This window comes from Pogona vitticeps, chromosome 3 (assembly GCF_051106095.1).
Source record: "Pogona vitticeps strain Pit_001003342236 chromosome 3, PviZW2.1, whole genome shotgun sequence".
Taxonomy (NCBI): domain Eukaryota; kingdom Metazoa; phylum Chordata; class Lepidosauria; order Squamata; family Agamidae; genus Pogona; species Pogona vitticeps.
The window spans coordinates 201501828-201521553 of record NC_135785.1 but is presented as its reverse complement, the minus strand read 5'-3'; the positions used below and the strand labels follow the sequence as shown (position 1 = coordinate 201521553).

At 40.6% G+C, this 19726-nt stretch overlaps 1 protein-coding gene across 1 annotated transcript in view; it reads right to left on the bottom strand.

Annotated features, from left to right (window-relative positions):
- Nucleotides 1–15213: 15213 nt before the first annotated feature.
- Nucleotides 15214–19726, bottom strand: part of ERG (ETS transcription factor ERG) — a 163238-nt gene continuing 158725 nt past the window's right edge. The window contains exons 9-11 of the mRNA XM_072994135.2: nt 19405–19461; nt 18430–18477; nt 15214–17128 (exon numbers count right to left, since the gene is read on the bottom strand). Coding sequence (XP_072850236.1) covers nt 16608–17128; nt 18430–18477; nt 19405–19461 — 626 coding nt within the window. The 3' untranslated portion in view covers nt 15214–16607. The remainder of the gene's footprint in view (nt 17129–18429; nt 18478–19404; nt 19462–19726) is intronic.

Genomic DNA, 19726 nt, shown 5'->3' with positions numbered 1-19726 from the left:
ACGTTTAATTTTTAAAAGATTTTGGGGTGGGCGGGCTCACTTTTATGAACCCAGAGCAGAGAGCAGAAATCACTTGACGGTTTGTCAGTCAAGCTCGCTTCTGTTAACTTGGTGCTTCTTCTACCTCCAGACTTGCCCCATAGACAGAGTCCTTTTAAAAAAAATAAAATGATGGCTACTTTTTTGAAAGTGCAAAATAATTTTGAGTATATTTTTATGAATGCAGACCCCCATGGACTAAAATCTATATACATTTTAGAAATGGACACTGTGGGATTTGTGCAATTTTCAAACATACTCATGTTGGAAATGTAGCTGCTTTCCCCCCCATTTTGCACACCACTCCTCAAGTCCAGATGTGCATGGATTTTTAAAAAGCAAACCGTTTCAGTTTCTCTTGGCTCCAGGATGTGGAGACTGGTTATTTTAAAAAGAGAAAGAAATTAAAAAACTTATCAGAGTAAAATTTTTATACATTCATAGATCAGAGACCATGATATTGCCCACTAACAGCACTTGGAGAACAAATTGTCATAGAGGTCACCCAGTTGTATTGTATTTCAAAAGCCCTGTTCATAAAGTACGCAAATCTTTGTTCTGTTTTATTCTCTTGTAAAACATTTAGAGGCCACCCTTTTTTACCCTGCTGAGAAAACATCAGGTTTTGCCTTGCTCCAGCATTTTGAAATTGAGGTATGTGTGCATAGGGGATGAAACGGAGTAAATAGATACTGAGAGATACTGAGGAGTGAGTCATTCAGGTGAAGCCAGAGTAGGATGCAAAAATGCCCCATTGTTTAACAGGAAGGCTTAAGATGGATGCTGTAGATGGTTGGTCCTGCCCAGACAACAGAGTAATTTAAGCACTTGACTGACGTAGTGCTTTCATCTTGTGTGAGTAATGATGTCAGTAAATATACTTTCCTTTGACCTTTGTAAGCCCCTCCTGACACCTTGGCAACAGAAACAACCAAAGACTTACTGTTGGATTGCCAGCTACGAGGTGTTTCCCAGAACCTTTTTGTTTGCTTAAACTCCCTTTCCACTCTTCCTTGTGAACCCTTGGAATCAATAATTACAGTCCAGAGCCAGTGTACTGGCAAAAAAGGCTCACTTCCAGAAGCCCAAATAGTATTTTATATGTCCCTGGCTGTGCTGACTTCTGGGAGCTCTGTAGTTTGAAAAACTAATGTTTTTAACTTCTGGGTCTATCCACAGGCAAAAATGGTGGCCCACTCATGCATGGACAGAGTTCCTACTCCAGTCCTCTGAAGATGCCGGCCACAGAAACTGACGAAACATCGGGAAGAACAACCTTCAGAACATGGCCAAAGAACCCGAAAAACCCACAACAACCATTAGATCCCAGCTGTGAAAGCCTTCGCGAATACATTGAAAAGTGATTCCTCAGAAATCTTTATTGCCTAGTTCTGAGGATTCTTTCATTCATTCTTAGATATGACTTTAGCTAGGATCTTAGGCTGAAGGGATAACTGTGAATCACAAGGTGATTAGAAAGGACAATTTATTCAGGCCTGATCTGCACATATCTTTCTAGCAATGTCCTGAGGAATTCTGAGAAATGCTGACAGTCCACAGCACCTCTTACATCAAGAAGCCAGAAGGCCTCATTATGCAAAAGGTTGAAGGACCTGCCTTACCACAACCATGATTTCTAAACAAAGATTGAGTACCTCCAATTATAGTGTGTAGCAGTCTCCAAATTGTTTACGGCTGAGTAAAGTTAACTGGGTATCTATGGACTGGCCATCCATTTTGTTAGTCTAATATTTTGGCTCAGTGGCAGTCCCTCATTTTCTACCTCATGAGGTGGGAGAAAACAAGCAGCTCCTCTATGTCCTGCATGCACCTCTCACTCACAGCATGTCTGCTTGCCTCGCCTCACCTCATCTCACACCCTACTACTAGTATCATAACCTTTGACTATTGCCTCTGTCTTCTCACCAGTTTCATCCTGCTAGTTCCAGGTGAAGTCACCCTGGCAACTTGTCACTTCTTTAACATAAAGAGGGAAGACTGCTGCAGCAAAAAGCAAGGAGGAGCTTCATCAGTGGAAAAGTGAAAACAGGGACAGGGAGGAAGACGACAAATTGGGACTGAGGGAGGAAATGCAGAGAGGGAAGAAGATAAGCATCTGCCAGGGAGAGCTATACAGTTTGTGCATCTCCCTCCCTGAGTCTTGCCACCTCAGGCAGCTTCCTTACCCTGCCTAACAATAAGACCAGTCCTAGGCTGGTTAACAGGCCAGGAGGATCAGGTGGTATTTGATTAATGGAAGCTAATGATAGACAAACAAGTGGGTCACAGATCAAATCAAGCCTGAACTCTAGCAAGACTCAAAACTAACAAAACTGAAGTCTCCTGAACTACGCGCATATCATGAAAAGACAAAACTCAGTGGAAAAGACAGCAATATTGGAAAAATTTGAAGGCAACAGGAAAAGACGAATGTCAAATATGTGATGGATTGACTTCATAAAGGAAGCCATGAGCTTGAACTTTCAAGAACTAAGCAGGGATATTGATGATAGGACATTTTGGAGATCACTCATTCATAGGGTCACCTTAACTTGTAAATGGCTGTTACCACATGGCAGCAATAATGACAGTAGCCTTTTAAATACAGTGGTGCCTTGACTTATGAATGTCCCGACTTACGACCAATTTGAGTTACGACCAGCTCCAGCCACAAAATTTTGCTTCGACTTGTGACCGGAGCTTTGAGTTACGATCAGAAAAAAAGGTGGGGGGAAAAGGCGGGGAATTTAAATTACTAACTGTTGGTCAGCGAAGAGGTTGCTTCTTTGTAGCTCTTTTGCCCCAACCGTTAGAGAGAGAGTGTCAGAGGAGGCTTCGGACTGCCTTGTGATGCTTTTTAAAATACCAGTTCTGAGTGAATACAGGGTTTTGCAGGGTGGGTTTGGACTGGGGGAGTTATGTTTCTGTGCTGTGCTGTTTTTTTGTTTTTTGATGTGGTTGTTTTTTTCAGCCCCAGTGTGTTCCAATGGGGCTTGTTGTGGTGTTGTGTGTGTGTTTTTTTCCCTGCCCCCAGAGTGTTCTGATGGGGCTTGCTGTGTTGTTTTGTTTTTTGGTGTGGTTTTTTTTCAGCCCCAGCATGTTCCAATGGGGCTTGCTTTGTTGTTTTTTGGTGATTTTCCCCCAGCCCCGATGCATTCTGATGGGGCTTGTTCTGTTTGTTTGGGTTTTTTTGGGGGGGCGTTTCCCCCCCCCTGGCCCCAGCACGTTCCAATGTGACTTGCTGCTTTGTTTCGTTTTTTGGTGATTTTTTTCCCCAGTCCCAGTGTGTTCCGATGGGACTTTTTGTTTTTGTTTTGTTTTGGTTTGGGTTTTTTGGTGATTTTTTCCCCTGGCCCCAGTGCTTTCCAATGGGGCTTGCTGTGGTGTTGTGGTTTTTTTGTGGTTTTGTTTTTGCCCCAACACATTCAGATGGGGCTTGCAGTGGTTTTGTGTGTGTGTGTGTGTGTGTGTGTGTGATCCCCCCCCCCCCCGGCTGGAACGTATTAATGGGATTTCAGTGCATTCCTATGGGAAATAGTGCTTTGACTTACGACCAATTCGAGTTACGACCATCTTCTGGAATGGATTAAGTTCGTAAGCTGAGGCACCAATGTAGTTGGACATGGATTGTGATAGAGGATGGAAGGTTGACATGACTCCAGCCAAGGAGAAGAAACTGAAAGACAGCAAAAAGCAGTCTGAGCTAGTAAAATTGGTTAGAATTTCTAGCTGGAACTGGAGCTGAAGACTTGTGGGAACTGTACTTACTACTTTCTAGGATTTTGTTCAGAGATAGGAGACAAGACTACAGCTCCCAGAACAGCCCGCCCACTGGGCCTTGTAGTCCAAAAAAGTAACTCTCTCCATCTCTGATTTTGTGTTTCCTGTGCTATGCATCTTATATTTGTAAGTAAAGCAACTGACATAAAGTGAGATTGAAAACTTTGTATCAGTGCTTCCTTTGAAAGCACCCACTGATTAGGAGGCAGAGAGTGGGACATGCACTTAGCATGAACAACAACAGTAAGTGTTCCTGCATATACTGTGCCTCCTAATATAATGCAGGTGTGTAGAACCTCTGGCCCATGATCTTAATACAGTCCATAGGGTCCTATATCCAGGCTCTGTTCACTTTCCGTGCCCTAGCACCCAGAGTGACGAAAGAGCTTATCTCCAATATGCAGCAAATCAGAGATAGCCCTTTTCCTCCTTCTCTCAGTTCTGGGACTGGGGAAAACTCTTATCTCCACTCTTCTGCCTACCAAAGATAAAGCTCTTTTCCTGTCCCAATGGTGGCTCCTTCTGTCCATGATGGAGCAGGAAATATTTTTGTCTTTGAACTCCAGCAATGTTCTCTGGGTATTAGTGTCTGTGTGAATGGTCTCTGGATAATATATCCAGAGGGAGGGTGCATGTAAGCAACACCTCCACTCACTTAGAGGAGTGACCTGTGGAGTGTTGTTATGCAACACACCCCACACCTCAACCAAACCACAAGACTGAAGGATGCCTAACACATATCAATTCCCTCATAACAGTGTACTCCCTAACAGTTATATGCATGGAGGTTGACTGTTGAATCTGGCCTGAAGTTTGTCAGTGAAGTCCCATCCCCTACCCATTCCTGCAGCTATCTAGGGACCCCAAGACAGACTGCATGGTCTACCTCATTTCATCCTCTAAGATACGAGAATTGCCTAGAGGCTTAGGGGGAATAGTCAAGGGGTTGTTTTTGCCCCCTACATCTTTTGTCTGAGGTGGTGCCTCATGCTGCCTACAAACAGGCCTTTTGCCTACTTTTGAGTGTTCTGTTTAGTTTTTTAGTTAGTACAGGTGGTTCTTTGTCATCCCAATATAACAGATCTTCTGCAAACCTAGGCATGGTGCATAGAACAGATGGTTTGTCTCCACATGACCACATCCTTTTGAACATGGCTGTAGTGACATTGGGGGCAATGAACCAAAGGGCCCCTTCTTTTGCTGTCTTTGTCTAAAGATGATGAATTAAATTGTTTGTGTTGCTGTGTTAGACAGAGATTAGCAGCTTCCAAGTGCTAGTTTCCATGTGAAGTGCATACAAATGTCCCATGAAAGGAGACTATATCTGAAGCTCAAGGAGCCATTTTTGACTCATAGAGTTGTCTGTAGAAATAGACTGCTTTTGAATCCATTGCATGTCTTTAAAAACAAACAACCCCCCCCCCAAATCTCTTGGAAATACTTTGTGAGGAGGAAGTGCAGAGTGAATATGTTGCTCCATTGATGTTATACCAGTCAGGATAGCACGTCTGACCTTTTACATTGCATCTTCACAGCCAGGAGTGGCCCAAGCATGCTTGCTTTTGAGGCCAGAAGATAATCACTGTCACACTGCATTGCTACTGTGTCTTATATGCTTTCCCTGCCACCACTGTCATCTTCTCTCCTTTCTCCTTTTCCATTTCACCCACTAGTGTATCTCATTTTTGCCCTCTTTCTTCCCTTAAATCCTCTTCTCATCTGCTTCACACACATCACCACTGCACCCCCTGTCTCTCCCCATCCTATATCAGCTTTCTTCCTGTCTCACCTGGCATAGAAGCTGAAGGACTGCATACAGAATAGTACGGAGCATACTGCTCTAAATGACGTGTATTTTCAACTGGACAGGTTCTGAGGACCTCTCAAAGCTAGACATGATTTGTGGGCTGTCCATAGCACAGGTGATTTCCCTCACATAACATAGCCAGTTTCCCTGGGCAGCCCATCAAGAAAGCTTGGTTCTGAGAACAGTTCACTTTTGAGAGTTTTGAGAAACAGTGGCAGCGCTCTGGAATGGTAGAAGAAGCAGTGAATTCACTTTTCTTGGACATCTGCCACTTGAGATGAACACCTCATGTTGCCCAACAGCAGGGCTAGCCATGTTCCCTAAGTATGAGACTTCGTATAGAAATTTGAGAAGCACTAGCTATCTTCAGATATCTAAAAGGCTTTCATATGGAGGCTGGAGCAAACTTTGTTTTTTGCTGCTCTATAGAGTAGGATCCACATCAAGTAATCCTGGTTAAAAGAAAGATTTCAACTGATAGTAAGAGCTCTTGGACAGTGGATCAGTCTACCTTGGAAAGCAGTTGACCCTCTTTCACTGGAAGCTTTTAAGCAGAAATTGGGTAGTCATCTGTGAGGGATATTTTGATAGTAGTTTCCTGTATTGGCAGGGAGCTAGACTAGATGATCCTTGGGGTCCCTTCCAACTATATGTTTGATAAAACTATGATTAGGGCTGAACAACCTTTGGACTAGAAGTCCTATTACCAAATGACACTGGTTATGGATGATTGGAGTCGCTATTCCACACCATTTGGAAGGCCGCAATGTACCCAGTCCAATATCAGACTGCTTATTGCCTAGGAGAAATGTGTACATTTAAAATAAATAGATCTGGCATTTTTGGATGCTTAGCATATTGAATTTCAGCACATGGGTTTTCAGACATAAATGGGTAGTAGAAACAGGATGGGCCTTTGGAACATGATTTACTTGTGGACATTGTAAAAGCTATTCTTGCCCCATATCAGAATGTGACCACCAGTTCCTGTGTAGTAAAAAGAAACAGGATGAAAGAAATGCAGACCTAATCTCCAATTAACTCATGCTGTTTCTGATGCTAAGTGTTAAGTGCCAGCAGCTCTTGATTCCTTTGATGAATTAAGATCACTCCTTCCTTTGAATCCTCAAAAGCAAACATTTGACTGTCCTGAGTCACACTCCATCACTTCCCCATCAATGAAAAAGAAAAACCCATGTCTTTTTCTATTGTATTTCCTTCACTTTCAGAAATACCAGCCTCACAACTCTTTGGCTATTTAAACATCCAATTTTCATGTTATTAGGGATTCACGTATGACATTTAAGTGGGATCTGAATAAAGTGGAACATTACAAGTCTTTTAATTTTTTCATAAAGAATGGTCCATAAGTTTTAAAAGAAGATTTATAGCAAGACTTTTAAATATTACGGTTGCAACAGACAAGAGGCAGAGGCAGTACCCTGGCTTCCCTGTCCTGCCTTCTCTGGGTGCTGCCTCTGAATGGCTGCGTGTTTTAAACAGACACTAACAACAAAAACCTCCACACGTCTACTCAGAAGTATGTCCCACTGATGCTGCCACAATGACTAGAGTACAAGTGGCACAAGTACCAGAACGAATATAACTGAGCATGGGTAAGAGAGCACAATCAAGGTCATCATGTGATGATCACAAAGAAGGCTTACTTCTTCACCACCATTGCATTGTGAAGTAGCTGTCCAGGGAAGCTGTTCCATTTGGTTTGGGAGCTGGTCATATTCTCAAGTGCACGTGATCTTCAAGCCCACAGAAGACTGTTGTGCCAGTTCTGCGAGGCACCTTGAGGGTTTGGGGTTCTTTTTTGCATTGGGACTTTTGGTTCTCCCAATGCCTAACAAAATCCTGGTTTCTGCAACCCAGAATAAGGCCTCATTAATGTTGGCATCCTCACTGTGGAACACGCTCCCTTTCTTGCAAAGGTTTGCTTTCAGCATCAGGTGAAAGCAGTCCTTTTCCCAAAGTCTTTTTGATTAGTTGTCTCTATGTTGAGAAGTGGTATACAGACATTTTTGATACACTGTTGAACATTTGTTACTTATTTTAATATTTTTATTCTTTATAATGGCACACTGTATGTTGCAACCCACCCTGGAATCATTTTATGATGAACGGTGAGAGCTAAAACTTATAAATAAATAATAAAAAAATATAACCCTGCTACAGCAGATCTGTCTTTATGAGTGCCACTGTATTCCTGAACAAACTTGACCGACTGTCCGAGTGAACTCACCGGAGCATACTTCTGCAAAAGCATGGAGAGAGTTGAAAGCATTTAGATTTCTTGAATACTTTGTTTCAGTGGGGCTTACCACTCAAAACCAACTTTAGCTGCATTGGACCATTATAGTCATATTCACTCCCTTTGAAGAGGTTTTTTTTAAATTGCTCACATTGATTTTGAAAACTTCGCACATTTGGGTTGAGAGTTCTCCTAGTTTATCCTGCAAACAATTGATTCTAATTGAGTATTTATATTACATGCAGTATCCTCTTCTTTTATGCGCTCTGTATTGTTAAGACCTTCTTATAACATTTCAGGCAATTTTAAAGAATTGGGATGAAGGATGCCCAAATTAGTTATTGTGAGGCATGTTCTAGGATATTTCCTCACCTGACAACAGTTTGAAACTACCAGTGTTTTTCACTAAATAAACAGAACTGGAAGGAACTACTGTATTAAGTTTTCTGGTTTGCCGGAGCTAAAATGAGAAAAGGGGGAGGAAGATGAAGCAATAAAATAAATAAATAAAATAAAATAAATCATTTCCACATGTAACATCTTCAGATAATACAAATATCATTTAGCTTTTTCCCACTGAGTTGTAGTGCCACCTGTTGTCAGAAAGGGGTAAATTAACAGAGAATGCAAAAAGTACAATTACTATTGATTAGGCTGTACTGTATATAATAGTTCAATGAGTTAGGAAACTGCCTGTGGAGCCAGAGGTTGGGAATTCAATTTCCTATGGTGCATCCAAGAAAAGTCCGCCTGTGTGGCCTTGGGCAAGCCGCACAGTCCCTCAGAAGAAAGGAGTGATAAACCACTTCTGAGTACAGTACTCTTACCTAGAAAATCCTGAAAAAGGATCACCGTAAGTCAGAACTGACTTGATACCATACAATTATTGTTAATTACTCATAAGAAGATATTGAGCAGATGACTTAAGGAAGATTTGTTTGTCTATTTGTTTTTAACTGATTATTCCTTAGGGCAAACTAACCTGCTTTTGAGGGAAAGTTTGCATGGAGAGCATTGCATAAGAACCAAGGGGAAAAAAACTGAAGAGATCAGTCATTATTTTTTCCTCAGACAGTGGAGGTGAACATTCCACAATGTCATGCCCCAGCTGGAGGCATTTGCATGTAAAGTAAGTCGTAATGCCACTGAATTATTTGGACTTTCTCCACAAGAATATAAGCATCACTGTCAAAAAGATCAAATCAAAACAAGGACAACTCTCCGTGCCTATCATGATCATCCATATTTACAAGAACAACCTTGACAACGGAACTATTTGAAGCTAGAAAGGTACAAGGCTTCCAGATAGTCTAAGTCCAGGTGGCATGGGTAAGTCAGTGAAGCCTGAATATGCTTGTTTATTGCCATGGAACCCATATTTTCTGGTGGTATTGGCATTCTGGGATCCCAAATCTATTCCTGCCTATAGAAAGGTGGCCACATACATACACCTGTAAGTACCCTGTTCTTTCCTTAGAGCAGCAGGTGGCAAAAGCACCCTAGCAAGACAATCAACAACCATTATTCAAATCTTCCCTGAATGCAACCCAGGTAGGTGAATCCTGGAAGCACTCTGAAACTTCTCAACATAGCTACCACATGTAAGGAGCCCCATAAATGTCCCCTCGACACACAGGGGAAATGTGTTGAGCACTATAGTTTGGAGATTTAGTTAAAGGATATTTAAGCTGTTGTAGATCACGGCAGCCAGATGTGGATGTAAACTCTCTTATTATCAGAGAAGATTGAAAATAATAATGGCATATTTATTTACTGAGTGATCAAAAAGTGAAATGAGAATAACTAAGATGTTTCCTAATAGCAGCAACAGCCTGCCTGCACTTAAGGAATTGCAACAATAATTGCTGAGTTTCTCTGAGGGACAAAATAATGTTGCTTGAAAGACTTTTTGATTGCATTCATGTTTGGTTGTAAATGATTACTTCATTTCCCACTGGCAAGTCTATTTTACAGCTCTCCTTCTTGCTACCAGATTTGTAACACAAATTATGGTGTGAAATGTTGATGGAAGTGATAATAAAATGTGTATTGAAAATATTTTGATGTTTGATGAGAAAAAGAAATGTGGTATAGCTTTAAACAACAACAACAACAACCCTGCAATCTCATCAGCTCACTTGGCTTCACAAATCACATTTAATGTTGAGGGGGTTCTTTGTGCACAACCTGAGAATCACATTTAATTGCAGTGAAAGGTTCTGTGCATCCAACCGGTAAACTTGTTTCCTTGCCAGTTTAACCTTCATCATGCCACACATGACACACACCAGTCCTGAGTACACCACATACCAATTTTTAAATGCTGCTATTATTGAGACATATATGCTGAAACTTTGCAAATCCATGACATTCTCATGGTACATCATTCTTTTCAATGATGAACAATGGAAAAATGGACTTTCCCTTGAAGTCAAAGTGAATGGGATAATCCGTAGGGGCACTGGAAATGTCACAGAGCTTGAACAAATCATTTTCCAAGCTCTGGAGCTGTCAACATACTAATTTAGAGGACCGCAGCTAGAGGCCAAAGCCATATCCAGTCCCCATTTCTTTGAAGAAAATTTCTAACACACCGAAGAACAGTTTTTCTTTCCCTTGTGTAAAGTCACCTTTTTACAGAATATTCTTTCACTATTCTTCATCATTTCCAGATGACAGGACACAACCTGTTGTTGTCTACAGATCCATGAAAAACAATCACACATCGAAACACAGGCCATTTTGGATAATAATATCCCCTCCTCACAGACTTTACTTAGAGATAACCATCTAATCTAAAACTAGTGTTTGGAAAGGATACTGTTCTGGGCTACAATTTCCCAAAGGATCCAGCCAGCATATATTACTTGCCTAATGCAACTAGCCACTGGCAGTAACAGGCCACCGTGGTGCTAAGACCAGTACAGGGCCCTTCAACAAATCTAGATGCCAGTTCCCTCCCCAGATTTACTCTGGCAATGCTCCTATAACATCAGATGAAGTGACTACTCTCCCCCCCACCCCATATTAAGGGTTTCTTCACTTTTTACTGATATGAGATAGTCTCTTCTGCTAGCAGTGTCCTATTGCAATCTAAACAGGCCAAATTAACTGGTCTCGACACAAGAGAACTGACACAAATATGGCAACAGAAAGGGCAATATTACAATACCAATGAGAGAACACTTCAGTTCATGTCTAGGACATGCTGCTACTGACTGAAAAGTGGCCTTTCTTGAGTATAGAAAGTTCAGGGAGAGACTGTTGAATTACAATTCATCAGGAATATTTTTTCCAGGTAAGTAGCCAGGCTAATCTATTGAAGCAAAAACCACAAGGAGGCATGTGGCACTTCTAAGACATGGTCTACGTGCATGAATGCTCATGCAAATAATCTTTTGGTCTGAAAGATTTCACAAGATTTGCTGTTTTCATTCATCAAGAGGTTTATCTCTTCTGTGGTTTGAAGAAGATAAAGGACGCTTTAAGCAAATCATGCAGTATGTGCTAATTCGCTTATCTAATCCCAGGATGTTCATGTTATCAACACTGGTTTAGTGAATATGACTATCAGTACTGTTGCATTGTATTTTCTTCAGATTTCACTGTGTACATTCCCCACAAGTATGCACACACTTATTTTAAGAAATATAATATATAATCACACACCTTAGGTGACTTTTCTTCCTCCCCTCTTTCTTCGAAATAGAATTGTAAATATTTGAATAAAATCCTACCCAGTATGCAAAAATGTTTTAGGACTCACTCATGGTCAATGGATTGTACATTGCTCATCTCTGTTGGATACAGAGGTTCTAAAAATTTGGTGGGAAATTAGATAGCTGAAATGTTATGTGGCAATTATTTATTAAATAACTTGGGAAAGATAAAGTCAGGTAAGATCATTTTGAAGATAATTTCAAAACCACATTCAAGATGATATTTGAACAATTTGCCACAGTAAATTGGTACTGTTTCATTAGCTGGTCCCCAGCTAATGGCCCAGTAGCAGCCAACTGCGGTCACTGTCATAATCACCCCATGGAATACATGGAAAATACATTGATACGCAATGCTAACAGAATCAATGTCACAGCTAATTCACTGAGAATAATTTGCATAAATATTTTCCACGGTGTGGATTTCATGCTAATAGATCCACCATTGACATAATATGCAGGAGAAATGTAGGGAATAATGACAGCCACTCTTTGTGGCCTTCATAGATCTCACAAAGGCCTTTGATTTGGTTAGCATGGACGGCCTTTTAAAAATACTTCCCAAGATTGGATGTCTACCTCAACTCCTTAACATCATCAGGTCTTTCCATGAGGAAATGAAGGGCACTGTAGTTTTTGATTACTCCAAATCAGATCCCTTTGACATCCAAAGCGGAGTGAAACAGGGCTGTATCCTCGTGCCAAATGTGTTCGGGATCTTTTTTGCTGTCATGCTGAAGCACACTTTTGGAAATGCAACAGGTGTCTCTCTGGACTAGATCAGATGGAAAGCTCTTTAATCTCTCTAGATTGAGAGCAAAGACCAAAGTCCAACTGAAATGCATGTGGGACTTCCTCTTCGCTGATGATACATCTGTTATTGCCCATTCTGCCAAAGACATCCAACAATTTATGAATTGTTTTAGTAAGGCCTGTCAAGATTTTGGATTAACAATCAGGCTGAAGAAAACACAAATCACGGGCCTGGGCATGGACTTACCTCCCTCTATTACCATCTCCACACAAGAATTGGAGGTTGTTCATGATTTCATATACCTTGGCTCAACAATCACTGACACTCTTTCTCTAGATGTTGAGCTGGATAAACGCATTTACAAAGCAGCTACCATGTTCTCTAGACTCACAAAGAGAGTATGGCTTAATAGAAAGCTGACAGCATATACCACGATCCAGGTCTATAGAACCTGTATACTCTCCTGTACTGCAGTGGGTCCTAGACCCTTTATGCACAGCAGGAGAGGAAGCTGAACATGTTCCATATGCATTGTCTCCAATGCATTTTTGGCATAACCTGGCAGGACAAAGTTCCAAATAGTGTTGTCCTGGAACAAGCTGGAATTGTTAGCATGTATACATTACTGAAACAGCAATGTCTACGTTGGCTCAGGCATGTTGTAAGAATGGCTCACTGTCGGATTCCAAAAGCTCTCCTGTATGGAGAATTAGTGCAGGGAAAGCACCCCAGAGGGAGACCACAGCTGCGATACAAGGATATCTGCAAGCGGGATCTGAAGGCCTTAGGAATGGAGCTCAACAGATGGGAAACTTTGACATCTGAGCATTCAGCCTGGTGGCAGGTGGTGCAGCATGGCCTCTCCCAATTTAAAGAGACACTTGTTCAGCAGGCCGAGGCAAAGAGGCAGTCCCAAAACCATCAAAATCAGGGGGCTGGACAAGGAACAGATTTTATTTGTCTTCAGCGTGGAAGTGATTGTCACTCTTGAATTGTCCTTCTTAGCCACACACTAGATGTTCCAGGACCTCTATTCAGAGCACATTCCCAGAGTCTCTCGAGACTGAAGGATGCCTACTACTTTCTTTATGTGATACTATATTTACACAGTTAACTCTCACTTAGATGTATATACTCTCTACCCTATTTCTTTATCTTGCTTCCAGCTATAATCTTCTGGCTAGTTTTTCAACTCTATTATGTTCACTTCAACCAGTTGTCAAAGTGGTCAGATGAAGATCAAAGCTCAGGGCTAACACAACTCACTTCAGGAAATACCCAGAAGAGGGCAACTGAGTCTCCTTCAGGCAAATGACTTGGGCCAACTGATGTACTTTCTTGCAGTGCTTGCATGGTTTGTACCTCTTTTGAACGGTAGCAATTACAATAGAATACTATTAAAATTGAACTATCTATTTGATGTAGCAACATTTCTCTTGAGCAGGCGACAAGGATTCTTTCTTTAGGTCACCAAAATAATTTTAGTGGTTTTTTTTCCCTGCCAAAACATGATTTGAATGAATGTGTTTCATAAGTTTGGGAGTCAATTGTAGTAAATGTATAGGATTTATTCTACGGCACATCTGTGGGGGATACTCTCTAAGAAGAACATAAAATGCATATAGGAACACATTCGCATTAAAATCTGAAATAGTGTTACTATTAATAAATGTTATGCATAGTAGAACAAAGCTGGTGATCATATGATCCCTCTTTGCTTCTATAATTTGTATCAGGTGCAAATCCCACACACCAGAAGAATTCTGTGAAAGCCATTGATAAAAGATCGCTGCTCGCTGCGTTTTAAAACATAAATGGTTGGTCATCTTTACGGACAGCAGGAATCATCTGATGTTCATTTCCCCCCACTCCCCAAATAGGGTATAAGGGAACAGAAACTATTTGCTGTCTGATGCTGGTGAGAAGATAGCTTAGCAAAGCAGAGAGACACAACAGACATTTTCCATGGAGAGCATTGTTGTAATTAAAAATGACTTTAATTGTAGCTTTTAGGGCAGAAATGGGACAAATGAATAAGACATGCCTGGTGGATCTCAAGGAGAACTTAAGTCTCTTGTTCTGCATTCCCCTAGTAACAACTGATTTTAGTGTATGACATCACTGTATGACATCACAGTGTATGACATCACTGAACATTTTGCTGCTCCAGCAAGCAGCACTGAATGAGATTGAGTGGGGAAAACTTGGAGAACAATGACATCACACTACATATGTTTCTTTACAAGATGTTACTAAAGGAGGAGGAGGAGATGGGAAGTCTGCTGTGTTTATTGGCAGCCATATGTTTCTGTATCATTTAGTTTCACACATAGAAAATCTTTAGTGGCTTCCAGGATTGCACCCACATTAATTAGTGCTCTGTCCATTTTTAAAGTTTACCACACATTTCCCTGAAATCATTAGTGTTTTTTTTTTCTGATATAACTAGCAGAAGCTTTTCTTTAGAATGCTTACAGCATTATCTTAAATCTAGATATGAACACATATTCTAGGACTAGGTGTATTTTTTGGCTTAAAATTAGTAACAAGAGTAGATTAGAAACCCATACCACTGATGATCTAGCCCTTTGGCTTGGTAGTCATTCTCAAATGGTCTGCCAAATTGCATTGACTACAAGTATTGAATTGTGCAGAAGTGAATGAACAATTAATGTGAATTTTATCTGCCTTGCCCTCTTGTATGTGCTATAATCTGTGCTATTGTGTTCAGCTTCTGAAGATTACCCACATATATAAGTTAACAAAACTTTCTGAAGTCCATTTAAAAAAACATATGGCTGGAACAAAACATAGTTGGCATCAAAGTCACAAAATGAAGGTACAGACTAAAATGTCAATCTGAATTGCCATGCGAGGCCAAGCTTATTTTATTACATACATTCTGCTCTCTAAGTACTAATTAAATTCATAATGTAAACATGAAGCATACAGAGTTAAAATTCAAGGCCACAATATTTTGGATTGTCCCTTTATGTGTCTTTGGTTGACCGAGATCAACTCGTAGTGTATAAATGCATAAGTTATATAATTACCATATAAAAAGGAAAAAAAATAATGTTGACTTGTATATTTCATTCTGACAAACGCACAGCGTTCGCGACTCAGAAAAGAAAAACTGGCGCTGCCTAAGAAAAATATCTATATGATTCCAGACTTTGGCAACTGGGGATTGTCTCTTACCATCAGCTAGTAGAAAACAAATTCCCTTTAAAAAAATGAGGTCCTAAGCGTTACTTTTAAATATAGACAATTCCAGTTTTACATTTTAGGTATAGAGATGTGTTCTCTGATACAACTACTTTCCCTTTTTGGACTTCAAGTCTTTTCTTTCATAATACTGGAAATGGCACAACACTCAACATAGTATTTTGCAAGTCCAAACAAGCAATTTTTCATAGTTCAAATACTGTCCAGTTTTAGTTTCAACATCTCTCTGTCTTCTCCTTTACTCCTGATCAATCTCTCCTTCTCTAACCCCTTTCCACTTCATAGATCAGACACAGGGTTACAGGAATACTTCTGTGCAACTCCCATTCTTTTCAATGGGCTTGCAGAGGAGGACTTCCTGATGGGCTATGTCCTTAGTCTCTCATCATACTCTTGCCTTTTAGCACATTCTCAGTCCCAGTATTTGGCTCAGAGCTCTTTAACACTGTCAGGAAATCTTAGCTTGCATAGTCTTCACAGTTTGAAGTAGCTGATCCCTCCCTCTTGAAAACAGAATGCACTGAAGTTCATTCCAACTAAAACCATTGCGCTCAAAATCAGGTCTTGCTCTAGATACATCTTTATGACACTGCTAAGTGACTTTATGTTCACTTAAAAAATACAGGTAGTTTTTTTTTGCATTCATATATTCATGTACTTTATCCTAATTAATAATAGAATTTTCTTATATTGCTGTAGTAGAGTCCCAGACTGCATTAGCGTGATATCAAAAATGACATAAAAGCTTATAAACCTTTCCAACCCCTGTTTTAAAGTTTATCATATCATTGCCTAGTTTTACCAAGAATGACATTTCATTGTTCGATCTGTAGATTTGATGTCAATGCACTTTAGCATCTCCTGTAATCCTGTATTAAAAAGCATATTTGTATGACATCTTTTAGTCCTGGTCAACCTTTTCATGTCTTTTAGGCACTTTTTTTCCATGTTCTCCATTAACATTAATTAGTATTCATTCTACTCCATGGAGGAATGCGGCTTAACATTATTTCTCTTCTTTTAGTAATAAGTGCCGAGATGAGAAGGCATATGAGTGGCTGGAAGTCTAGTGTTAGGATAAATACTTCCAGATGGAGAATTCCAATATGGTGTGGGTCCAGCAAAAAAGTTAGAGGAAGTGACTGGCAAAGCAGGAGGATGAGGGGCAACAAAGTTCATTTTCTGGGGATGTGCATGGTAAGAACTCATGTAGGGCAGGTCTGATGGATATTTATACATGGATGATTCTGGAGGATGTGGCTGGAGAGCTTGAGCAATCCCATGGAAGTCAAACTTGTAGGCATAACGCTTACCATGCACTTTAGTCATTATATTTTTGTCATAGTAGTAACGGAGTGCACGACTGAGCTTGTCATAGTTCATGTTAGGTTTGCTTTTCCTTTCCCCCCAGCGCCGGGCTACTTCATCAGGGTCAGTCATTTTGAACTCTCCATTGGTGCCCTCCCAGGTGATACAATTAGAATTGCTGCTATCCGACAGGAGCTCCAGCAGGAACTGCCACAGCTGTATCTGCCCACTCCCTACAGACAGAAAGTAGGATGGGAAAATGAGAAAAGCAATGGCTAAAAATGTTTAGGCATACATTTTCAACACGTCTCTGATCAGAGATACTGGGCTGTTAGTCTAGCCTACATACAGGAAACCTAGAGCCCCTTGGGTACATGCAGCACTCAACCAACTTCCATACAACCCTGGTCTGAACTGAAATTTATTTGCCTCCCCCTACCCAAAGGATTAATATTGGAGAAAGTGCAGCACAAAAGAGAGGAAGGGCATGATGGCATCACATGTCTTCCTTTGGGGGGGGGGTGTTCACATTTTTGCTTCCATGTGTTTGCATGAGACAGAAAGACAGAAAAGGTAACAATGCTAAACTCAACCAATCCCCAACACTGGTCACTTTAGTATGCTGCCCCAGCCTGCTACAGTGGGGTCTCGACTTATGAACTTAATCCGTATTGGAAGGCAGTTCTCAGGTCGAAAAGTTCTTAAGTCGAATCTGCATTTCCCATAGGAATGCATTGAAAACCATTTAATCCGTATCTGCTCTTTTCGTCCATAGAAACTAATGGAAAGCTGCTATTCCGCCTTCTGCCACTAGAGGGGATATTTTTTTTTGTTCCTTTTAACCTAAGATGACTTAGCTTTAAAAAAAAGGGGGAAAAACTCGAATCTAAGTTCGTAAGTCGAGTCCATATATTCCTATGAGAGCGGTTCGTAAGTCGAAACGTTCGTATGTCGAGTCGTTCGTAAGTCGAGACCCCACTGTATTACCATAAAATAGCTCTCAGTGAGCAGAAGGTAGCCCAACCTTGGCTAAGCCCTATCAAAGTAGACTGCTCAGATCTAGGCTCTATAGGTCATGATATTCAGTATTATTTTTCCCACTTGAGAAGATAAGACATCATTTATTTTAAATATGAACTAAGGATGGAATGCATACTTGCTAAATATCCCATTCTTGTCAATTCAGACTTTCTTAACATGACAAGACACAACCATTTTATGGATAGGAATCTCTGGGACCGAAGAAGAAGATGATGTATGGATCCTGGAGGAAGCTATATTCTCCCTCTTTATTAAGCCCTCCCATCCACCCACAGTGTGACGACCATCTTCTCTCCCTTCCTCTCCAGCTCTGCATGGCACTTGAAACTCTGTTCTGAAGGGCTTCCCAGGCCTCTGGAGCAGATACTGAGGGCACACACTTTCAAGGTTTCCAGACAGGATTCTTTTGTCAGCATAAAGATCCAACAGGATCCTAGCTAATACATTTCTATTTCATAGATAAAAATCATAAATCAGTAATATTTCTTTGTACCTGGATTTGCAAGACGGCTGCTGGTTGGGCCAAGAATTTGATACGGATCTAGAATTTTTTAAAAAATACATAAATCAGGCTGATATTTCAACACTGACAAAATTATTAAAACACATGTGATACTAGTGCTTCTGATCAGAATCTGGTAAATCAGTTTTGGCACATTGATTGTCTGCCATAATCCGTTATTTAGATTAGTTTGAAGGAATAAATACAAAACAAGAACTCTATCTTAACTGATAGTTACAAACCAATATTAACACTGAGTTACACTGGTTCAACAAAGACAGGGTTGCAACAAAATTCTTTCTCATGCAGCTACTTGGCATGTCTAAGCACCTTTCTCATGTTACTTGGCAGGATGGGCAATTCAGTCTTGTGATCCTGGACAGAACAAGACGCCGGAGCATCACTACACTGGCAGTCTTTTGCAGTGCAGAAGAGACATGAAGGAGGAGGGCTCCATCAGGTCTTTTTCACTCTTTAGTGCTGCCAGAACTACCAACTATATTTCCATTCTGGTCTCCTAAACCACTGGTTCTTAACCTTGGGTTACTCAGGAGTTTTGGACTGCAACTCCCAGAAGCCTTCACCACCAGCTGTCCTGACTGGGGTTTCTGGGAGTTGCAGTTCAAAAGCATCCGAGTAACAAAGGTTAAGAACCACTATCCTAAACAAATTGAGGGTGGAGGGACTAGAATGGGTTGGTAGATGAAGTGCTCATGAACCAGCAGAGGGGGAAACCATTGTGCATTTTGTGCAAATTCTTCCAAGTTACACAATTTGTGCAAAAACAAATGTTCTTGCCCGTTCAGGAAATCTTATCAATAGCACCAGCAAAAATCTTAATCTTTTACAAACGAGGGGTTGTTTTTCAGCTTCTTCATCTCTGCACATGCAGAGAAGACAGTCCCTACTATCGGTGGCTTCAGTAACCCTTCGTGCAGAAAATAATTGCATTAGCTTTATCCATACCTAATTGAGGACGTTGGTCTTCTGTTTTGGGCACAGTTGAAGATGATCCTTGGGAAGCTAGGGGGGAAAAATCAATACATGCACTTGTTTTTCATATTTGACTAGTAACATTGTTATTGGGAAGGAACATAGTCTACTCCCACCTAAGAAGGAGTATGGTTCCTGAATTTAGATATAGAGGTGAAAATCTATTCATCTGGTAATCTGTTTAATAATAATAATAATAAAAAAGAAGCATCTACAACAGGATGTTGATCACAGATCCACAGTATAATATGGACTCCCCAGTGAACACTGCATTTGTGGTTATGATATTAATAAG